This window comes from Coregonus lavaretus (genome assembly GCF_964263955.1).
Source record: "Coregonus lavaretus genome assembly, chromosome: 33".
In the NCBI taxonomy this organism is placed as follows: domain Eukaryota; kingdom Metazoa; phylum Chordata; class Actinopteri; order Salmoniformes; family Salmonidae; genus Coregonus; species Coregonus lavaretus.
The window spans coordinates 16,777,593-16,788,223 of NC_140020.1; the positions used below are offsets into that span (position 1 = coordinate 16,777,593).

The 10,631-nt window shown below is 44.0% G+C and overlaps 1 protein-coding gene across 1 annotated transcript; it reads left to right on the forward strand.

Moving 5' to 3' along the window:
• The first annotated feature begins 1,182 nt into the window (after window positions 1-1,182).
• On the forward strand, window positions 1,183-6,566 carry LOC311108429 (headcase protein homolog). Its single transcript, XM_084151053.1, has 4 exons — window positions 1,183-1,568; window positions 3,775-4,869; window positions 5,660-5,814; window positions 6,083-6,566. Exons 1-4 carry the CDS (start codon window positions 1,409-1,411, stop codon window positions 6,245-6,247), a joined length of 1,575 nt encoding a protein of 524 aa, XP_084007179.1. The 5' UTR covers window positions 1,183-1,408; the 3' UTR covers window positions 6,248-6,566.
• Window positions 6,567-10,631: the final 4,065 nt, after the last annotated feature.

Here is a 10,631-nt window from a genome sequence, read left to right on the forward strand (position 1 = left end):
TTTCCCGTTTGGCAGTGCGTCGCCCATATCGCCCTATTGAACAGGCCGTCCCTGCAGGGATCATAAATCAACATTTCTATACATTTTTAGGACGACAAATGTACATGCCGAGAATGTAACATTTTGTAAGGTACATTAGAATATTGTATTTTCTAGGGGATTAAATACGACTAGACTTTTTAGGAAACAAATTCCTTCCGTTTTAACCCTTAAAGGAATCACCAAATGGCAATTTCATTTATTGTTTACATGGTAATTTTGCTACCACTTGTGGAATTCTTTAGAAAAACTAAGATAGCAAGTAATAATAATATACCATTTAGCAGACGCTTTATCCAAAGCGACTTACAGTCATGCGTGCATACATTTTAGTGTATGGGTGGTCCCGGGATCGAACCCACTACCTTGGCGTTACAAGCGCCGTGCTCTACCAGTTGAGCTACAGAGGACCATATTGATTTTGCAAAAGCCTCTCCTGAAGCTCTTGCATTTTAGTTTCTCTGGTAGGAGAGAAATGTGAAACTTGATATGGGAAGCAATCGTAATTCTTCAAGAAAATGGTTATAAAAAATAAAAGAAACTATGACAAATTTAGCCATGCACAATTTTTCTCTGAACTAATACAATGCATTTACATTATCAAACTTCATCAAAGTGCAGTTCCTTTCCAAAGTCCGTTATTGTCTTATAATGGCAATAATACATTCCTAAGAAAGCAATGGGGGGTTCTGAGGATGGTGAATAAAGAACAAACCTTCACTTTGCAGCCTGATTATTAGCCCAATACAACAGATGCATTGCATACATGTATCTATCTTTTTGTAACCTTATGCTGTGTTATTACATTGCACTCTGCCTCTACTGTATTACTGAATAACATTTGTATTGATGAAAAGGACAGTAGGCAATGCAACTGCAGACTAAGTCTGCACTGCTGACTGCACTGAAGTAATCAATCTATTGTTGGCAATGCCATAGAAAATGATGACTGCAACTGTAGCCTCAGATAAACCAGATAAAGCATTGACTTGATCCTGAGGTATTACCGTGGATTCCCCTTCCTACCAGGCCCCTTTACTTGGGACTCCCTTGCTAGATCTAATAATAACTTATAGCTATGGGTTGGGGGGCGGGGCCGTGTTTCGTCATAGAGGCAGGAGGAAAACAGAACAGCGCCTGACCGATCTATTCAGAGCAGGAATCAAAACAAGAAACGGATACGCCTTCTTCGTGGGTTACCTTTGCTGTCACAACTGCAGAAATCTGGATGGTGATATAGCTGCAAAAACAGTACCACCTGCAATCAAGAAGAGAGAATCATTGCATTTCAAGTGGGATTCAAATGGAATCCGCAGAAATGTCAGACAGTCGTTTATAGGTTGACATTATTAATATCAGGATCAGTAAAATGCCCAACCAGAAAAGCAACAAGGGGAAGAGAAATAAACGCACTAATAGTAGTGGAGATGAGCAAGAAAATGGAGCCAGTGCTGCCGCAACAGGGGGAGCACCAGGGGTAGCAACATTATTGGGGGCTACAGCTGCACCGTTAAACGAGCATACAAGTGGTAAGAGTAAAATTGTGTCAAAACATGCGTGACCAAAGTTATTGCAATGGTTTTTATTGTATTATTGCATACGCACGAGACGACATAAGCTTACGTTGCTTCACATTTCATTATTGTCATCGACTGTACCTAACTCACGTGTTATTGCCTAATTGGCAACGAGCATTATGCATTGGTCATTTAATGATGCGTTGACATGGAGCTCAATGCACTGCCATATCACTACGCACGTATTCAGCCTGGTCTCGTAGACTAGAGTAACATAGTAAACGTATTTCCGGGACACTTAAATTAGTACGATATGTTACGTTTGGTATGGCTACATAAGACAGAATGTTACTTAAAGCAAAAACGAAAGTAAAGTGATTGGTCAGGGTGGATGGGTGAGCATATAACGCGAACATCTAGCAACCCAAAGGTTGCATGTTCGAATCTCATCACAGACTATTTGAACTAATTAGCAACTTTGCAACTACTTACTACTTTGCAACTACTCAGCACGTTTGCTAACCCTTCCCCTTCCCCTAAACCTAACCTTAATCCTAAGGTTAGGGTTACTTTGCAATTGCTTAGCATTTTAGCTAACCCTTCCCCTAACCTATAATGCGAACATCTAGCAACCCAAAGGTTACATGTTCAAATCTCATCACGGGCAACTTTAGTATTTGAGTTAATTAGCATTGCAACTACTTACTAGTTTTTAGCTACTTTGCAACTACTTAACATGTTAGCTAAACCTTTTCCTAACCGTAACCCCTAACCCAGCCACAACAAATTGGAATTTGTAACATATCATACGTTTCGCAAATTCATAACATATTGTACGAATTGCAATTCGTAACATATCATACGAATTGTAATTCATAACATATAATTTGAAGTGGTTGATGGACATTCACAAATTCAGACATACCATACAAAATGTAACATATCATACTAATTGGAGTGTCCCGGATTTACTTTTATTGTGTTAGTGTGATATGTTGTGTTTCATATGGTATGTATACATTTGTGGAAGTCTATCATCCATTTCGTATGATATGTTACGTTTTACAATTCATATGATATGTTACAAATTGCAATTTGAACAATATGTTACAAATTTGCTAAATGTATAATATTTAACGGATTCCAATTTGTTGTGGTTAATGTTAGCTAGGTAGCTAGGTGGCTAGGTGTCTAATATTAGCTAGGCTAGGGTTAAGGTTAGGAGTTAGGTGAAAGGGTTAGGGTTAGCTAACATGCTAAGTAGTTGAAAGTAGCTAAAAAGTAGTATGTAGTTGCTCGTGATGAGATTCGAACACGCAACCTTTGGGTTGGTAGACGTTTGCATTATACGTCTATTCATCCACCCCGACAAGCCACCCTGCTTTAATTTTTGCCTTAAGTAACCTTCTGTCTTATGTAACCATACCAAACGTAACATATGGTACTAATTATCCTGGATTTACATTTACTATGTTATGTCTAGTCTATGAGACCAGCTGATCTAGAACCTGAAAGGATTCTTCAGCTGTCTGAAGAACACTTTGAATAACCCTTTTTGGTTCCAGCTAGAACCCTTTTGGTTCAATGTAGAGCCCTTTCCACAGAGGGTTCTACCTGGAACCAAAAATGGTTCACCTATGGGGACAGCCAAATAACCCTTTGGAACCCTTTTTTCTATGAGTGGAGTGCTTCTTTAATTACTTTTTTAAAGGTCTCCCCTGAATCGTTGAAGGCCATATTTTCATGAAATCTATTTATTGGACTACTTTCCCACTCACTTGGCTGCACTGATGGGTTTCCCTGTCTGATGTGTATTCAGGCGCCCTTTCTCAGTGATCCATGCTCAATGATGATGGTTCTTATGTTGCAAGATAACACAGATGCCATTAGCATTCTTCTTATTTTTGAATGTTCACACAGTCCATTATTGTTTAATGTTAAGTTCCAGACAGGCTCTGCATTGATGTTTTAGTCCTGAATCGTTCACTCACTAACAGCATGGAATATTGTCAACATTGCATTCCAAGGAGTTAGTCTTTATAGCATGAATGAAAATCTATTATGTTTAATATCATTTTGTTGCTCTGGGATATGTCCAAAGTGAATTTTGTGCCTCAAAGCTCATGTTTGTTTTTATTTTCAAGTCATACTTCGTATGAAGATGTGATAATATGTTTATGAGTGATATAGTAACTCAGTTTTGTTTTGTGTCCAGCAGAGGCCCCCTGTGCTACCCCTCTTGTGTGCAGTCTGGCCAGAGACATTGACCTTGAGAAGGATGACTATCAACGTGTAGTGTGCAACACTGATAGCTGCCCCTATGGCAACTGGATGCACTTGCAGTGCTTCTATGAGTGGGAAAGCAGCATCCTGGTCCAGTTCAACTGCATTGGAAGGGCCCGCAGCTGGAACGAGAAGCAGTGCCGGCAGAACATGTGGACTAAGAAGGGATATGACCTGGCCTTCCGCTTTTGCTCCTGCCGCTGCGGCCAGGGGCACCTTAAGAAAGACACGGACTGGTACCAGGTGAAGCGCATGACGGAGGTAAAGAAGAAGGTCCCTCTGGAGAAGAGCCTGGGGAAGTTGAGCAGCTCAACTGGAGCTGTAGGGGGTGCATGTGGAGGCGGGTTGGATCCACCTGATGACCCTAAGAGGGGCAAGCTGCATGGGGGCAGTAAGCTGGCTCACAGAGCATTAAGTCAGGAGCTGCCTTGCCAACAGTCAGTGGATCGGCAGAACTCTCAGGAGAGGGGCCACGTAGGCCTGTTCTGTGGAAGCAGCCTGGGGCCCCGCTCACCCTGTGAGTCCCCAGGCCAGTCCCCTCCATCAGGCTTCTCCTTCTTCTCCCCACCCGCCTTCGCAGGGCCCCGCAGCTCCCGGCACCTGGGGGAGTTCCTGAAGAATGCAGTGCACATGGACAGCCACCGGAAGCACATGCTGGCAAGCGGCATGCTGGGTCGCGGAGGCCACCTGGATCACACCATCTGGCCTCTGCCCAGACTCACCCTGGGGGACAACCCAGTGCAGTTCCTGCGAAGGCTGGACCTCACAGAGCTGCTGACCCACATTCCCAGACACAAGCTGAACACCTACCACGTACGTATGGAGGATGATGCCCAGGCGGGCCAGGGAGAGGACCTGAGGAGGTACATCCTGTCAGCTCTGAGTGCCAGCCACAGGAACATGGTCAACTGTGCCTTGTGCCACCGCACCCTGCCTGTCTTTGAGCAGTTCCCCCTGGTGGACGGGACCCTGTTCCTGAGCCCCTCTAGACATGATGAGATCGAGTACGATGTGCCGTGCCACCTGCAAGGTAGACCTTTGGAACAATGTCTGTCTCTGAGGAACTGAATTTGAAACACTTAGGCTATCAGAATCAGCAGACAGCCAAAACATTGCACATGCCTCATATGTATGTTGTGATAGGCTACAAACTCAAATATTGCAAACGGAAAATTCTGTGGACATATTTTCCCACAAACAATCTCAGTAGACCTGTAATTACAACATTGAAAATGATTGGCTTGGACCCAAGCTTCCTGCTGAGGTAGAAAAAAAGTGTACGGTGAAAAGTTCAGGTTTACTGTTGACAGCTGATAAGGCCTCAGGAGCTACAGTATGTGGCTGCAAGCAAATTATTTAGACCACAGCTGTTTTCAGATTTGTATGTTTTAGTGTAACTTCAAAAGGTGTGTGGTGGGACAGACAAAGGTCTTCAGAATAACATTAATAATTTGTTATTCTGGTCTGCATAAAGGGTGTTATCTCTTGCATATATTTAAGATTAGAACACACCATAATAAACATGGGACAATACAATTAATGACTTTCATTGAGAACTAAATGAAATGATTATGCCACATGAATGTGATCAAGCATATCATACATATCAATCAAGTCAATCTATCCAGTTTTCCATGAGCAGCTTCTTGGTAGCTATTCACCACATGGATATGAATTAAAACAGTGGATGGATAATGTTGCTTTGATCTTCAGGCTTTGATATGCCTGATTACAGTGAAATCACTTTCATGCATGTATTTTTCACGCTCTAGGGCTTATTGTAGATTCTATTAAATAACACTATTGTCTCTCTTGTGAAGGGAGGCTGATGCACCTGTATGCAATCTGTGTCGACTGTCTGGAGGGAGTCCACAAAATTGTATGTATCAAGTGCAAGTCCAGGTGGGATGGGAGCTGGCACCAGTTGGGGACAATGTACACCTACGATATACTGGCCGCGACACCATGTTGTCAGGTGAGTAGGCTACTTAGTATTCCTCAACACATATTTTTCTTCTCATGAGGTTTTTGAAATTCATCTTTGGGTCACCATCTGCATGGTCAAGGGGTGTCATTCGGATATGGCAGGCTGCCATAAAGTAACTTCATGGGCCATAGTCAGTTCAAAATTCAGGTTTTGTGTTGTGGCTAGATCTCTTCCTATCAATTAGTCTCATTGACATTATGGATGGAAAAGTCAACTACTGCAGATCCTTAGCCATTTCCTCTCTTTGTTTCCTTAGGCCCGTCTGAACTGCAAGCACTGTGGCAAGCCAGTCATAGATGTCAGGGTGGGGATGCAGTACTTCTCAGAGTACAGCAACGTGCAGCAGTGCCCCCACTGTGGGAACCTCGATTATCACTTTGTCAAGCCATTCTCCTCCTTCAAAGTCTTGGAAGCTTATTGACAAATGTTGTGCATGTATGCTAGTGCTGTTTCTCTTGTTTAATTTTTTAAAAACTAGGCAACTTTATTTTGGGCCTTAAATACTTTTTTTCTGGGCTTTAGTTATTGTTTTCTTTTTTTTATGTATAGAAAGAATATGACTCCACTAAAAAGTTCCAAGACAGCATCTACATGATTTCAGAAAAAAGTATATTCATAAGACCTTAAACGGTTTGGAACTGTCTGGCACTTAAAAAGACGAGCAACACATATACCGTGACAAGTGAATGTATCAAATTTGCTTTTTTACAAAAAGATAAAAAATCTCTAATAAAGGAGAGAAAGAAATGTTGCATGTTCTTGTTCATCATAATTGTCAAACAGCAAAGAGTAGGCGGAAATTAGTCAATTTAAATTATCTCATTGGTTAATGCTTGGCTGATTGGTGCACAGTGATTGGTACATATTGAAGGTGTGTAGTGACGAATATATACCCCCCCCCCCCCCCCCCACTGTAAAAATGTTTTGCACACCCTCTCCCCTCATTGAATTCACTCAAAATAGTGTTTAAGACCACAAATAACAATAACTGTAGCGACCTTGTGTTTATAAACGTGGATATTGACTTTGTCACTTCAGCATGCCTTTGTGGCACGGTCGATGCCGTGCAGGGCTACAGGCCAGAAGGTTGAGGGTTCGCCGACCAACAGGCCAGAAGGTTGAGGGTTCGCCGACCACCATGGACAAGCTCACTCTCCCTGCCTGTTTCATTACACTACGATCAGAGTCGGCTGCAGACAATGATCATCTAGGGGGAAATCAGATTTTCTATATTTTGAGGCTATATTTCTATTTATATAAAATATAGGCAACACATTTTCCACCAACAAGTTTCTGTGCAGCCTGGTCTCATAGTCTAGACGTAACATTTTAAATGTAAATCTGGGACTCTCAAATTAGTGTGATATGTTACTTTTGATATGGTTACAAAAGACAGAAGATCAAGTAGAGTGGTTGGTCGGGATGGATGGGTAGGCGTATAACGCGAACATCTAGTGTGTTCGAATCTCATCAAGGACAACTAACGCTACATTTAACCTAACTCTTAACCCTAACCCCTAACCCCTAGGCTAGCTAACGTTAGCCACCTAGCTAACATTAGCCACAACAAATTGGAATTCGTAACATATAAGTTTAGCAAATTCGTAACAAATTGTACAAATTGTATTCGTAACATATCTTACGAAATGAATGATGGATAAAAAAGTACTATTTTACATCTACCCCTGAGTCTAGGTTCTTCTGTGCCAATGGACCAACCAACCAATAAGCAAAGCACACCGACTTCGGCGCTTCAACATCATGGTTTGCGTTTTCAACCACAATCAAATATACTATGTCAATCTCTACAAACAGAAAATACATCCCTCCCTACCTTGTACCCAGTATCGAAGACTTTGCGATCTCTGAATGTCATTCAACTTTTTGGTGTTTTGTAACAGATGCAGAGTGTGAATTATACCGTGACATTCGAGGGGTCTTCCTATTTGTGCACGCGCTTGCTCGTGCACAATTTTTTTATGGGCCTAATAGTAAAGATGTATTTTATAGGTAAACATGTATTACCTTTTAATGAGGCATGAACACAACCAGTCATGATGTTTATCTGACTGTCAAATAACTTCAAAAAGTAGGCTACATGCGCACGTTTGTCCACACCAAAATAATTCCAGCATCCAAACAGTGCTGGTGTATACAAAGCCAAGCTAAACAACAACAACAACTTACTTTGTGTTTACGCATTCCATGCACATAACTCCACCCACGATAACACCATCAGGCTCAGGGCAATATTTATACCCTTGCGGGAGCGTGCAACGGACCTGTCTGACCAGTGCAGGGCTAGCTATGAGCATCTGACCAATCAGAGAATGTGTGATCAGTACATGGGCAGAGTGTGGGGTGCATGGGGGGAGTCTGATTGGCTGAAACCACGAGCTGGGGGTGATCGATATCTCTCGCATGAGGGTGAGACCTAGAATAGGCAGCACTAACCAGATATAAACAAACAACACACATGCTGGAAATTAGTCCTACAGTGCCCTCGGCAGGGGGATTCTGTAACAGTCGCCCCTAAATATGTGCAGCATATTTATACAAATAAAATAATTCCACTGCTGTAATGTCAGTAGTGGTGGTCCCTGCCACCCCGTTTAGTTACTCCATCAGTGACAGGTCGTGAGCGGCCAAATGGATAGCACATCAGAGTAGGGCCAGCCCATTGTAACAAGAGGTGACGGGGGGAGGCTCCCCCGCGGAGGCGGGCCAAGCCCGGATGGAGGCCAGGATGGCACAGGTGGCAGGAGAAGAGAGCAGGCGAGGACACTCGGGAGAGAGGTCTGGGTGGTCGCCCCTGGTGAGGTCTGGAGTGTCCCTCACAGTCACGTCGGGGTTGAATCCAGTGGGTGAGATGGTGCTATCAGTAGCTAGCGGCATGGCTGGTTCCCCTAATGGGCCCAGGTCAGGGCTGGGCTGGTCATCGGAGTTGCAGAAGACAGATCCGGTGCTGCTGGAGGGTCCCATAGTGCAGGGACAGGCAGAGAGTCAGAGGCAGACGGCTCGCCGGGTAGCTTTGGCTGGTGATGATCTGGTGGCGGTGAGGAATAGGGTCCTGTCAGCAACTTAGGCTCACTACCGCATGCCAATGCTGCTGGAGTCGCATAGGCTTCCCAAGCTGGGGAGAGGGTTCCCCCCAGACTACACCGCATTGGAGGGAGGATCGGGAATGACATCTGGGGTGGGCTCAGTCTCTGTAGCAGGCAACTCCTGAGAACCAGCGGGGGCTGGGGACATGACGTGTCCCTGCCCAGTCCCAGTCGCAGCCGTGCCCGACAGCGGTGCTGGTGCTGAAGAGGCAGAATACTCACACCCTAAAGTTACATTAGTAGCCGGCAAAGTTGCTGGGGCTTGAGAGGCGGCATCCTTCTGCTGTACTCAATATGACTGTCCCATGTTCTCCACTGCAACCTGTTGAAGAGGGCTCCCCTGACCGGAAGAAGCCCGGGATCTGTTCTTCTGTTGCATAATGCGAAGAAGCCTCTGTTACATCCTGCTTCATATGAGCAAAACGTGCTTCCTGTACTCTACCGGAAAAGGGAAAACCATATGACGGATGCAGCGATGTGGCTCCCTGGTAGTCCACACATTGGGATGTTACTGTAGCCCCACCTGCTGCTGAGTAGTATCCCACAGGTGGACGAGAGGAGCCATAGGCTCCAGAGAGGGAGTATAATCCACATGGTAGTAGTACACTGGATACCCCGGAACCATACTCCACTGGACCGTGGGTGGGCAGTGTGGAAATTACCCTGTGTAGTCTCTGTGGGCCGCCATACTAAAGGAAAATACCTAGTCAGTTGTACAACGAAATGCATTCAACTGAAATGTGTCTTCCACATTTAACCCAACCCCTCTGAATCAGAGAGGTGCAGGGGGCTGCCTTAATTGAAATCCACGTCATTGGTGCCCAGGGAACATTGGGTTAACTGCCTCGCTCAGGGGCAGAATGACAGATTTTTACCTTGTCAGCTTGGGGATTTGATCCTCATGTTCATTTTTGTCAGTGTGTGTAAATAAAGTTCCCTGTATGTGTTAACTCTTGGGGTGCCTTATTCCCCTCTAACTGGGGGCGGTGTCAGTGGGTCACAGATCAACAAACACGTAGAGTCTGGTCGCTCTCTTTCAAGTACACTCGCATTACGAAACTTCTATTAGATCAAATAAGCCTCACATACCAAAATAACAAGTCATGTTTATCTTGACTAAATTCGACACTCATTGCCCCTCATACAAAAATTCCTCACCTGCTTAACGTGGATAGATTTTGGGCAGAGATACGGTTCTCGCGTTGCCTCCCTCTCTCTGCCTGAACCAACTGTCACTGGTTTAAACTAAGTGGGGGTGTTCGTTTAATTTGGAATAAGCTTTTATTTTCATATTTACCACTGTATCAGTACAATATAGCATTTTAAACAAATAAGAGAATGGTTTAATTAGAGACATCCCCCAAAGTTTGACTTTTGTTGACCTAGGGGAGCTCATGTTTCATTCAGGGGGCTGAGCCCCTTCTGGCCCCCCGTAATTTGCACACTGAACAGATGTTTCTTTCCATTCATCAAATGGCGTGGCCGGTGCACAGTTGCTGGAATGCTGGAATTATATTTTGGACAAACATGTGCAGGTAGCCTATAGGAGACTTTTGAAGTAGCCTAATCAGATTAAAACATTGTGACTGGTTGTGTTTATGCCACACATAAAAAGGTAATACATTTTATATTTAGGCTATATTGAAGCGTTAGGTTCTAGGTGCGCGAGGAATAGCTACTCGGATCGGAGAGGAGGCAGTG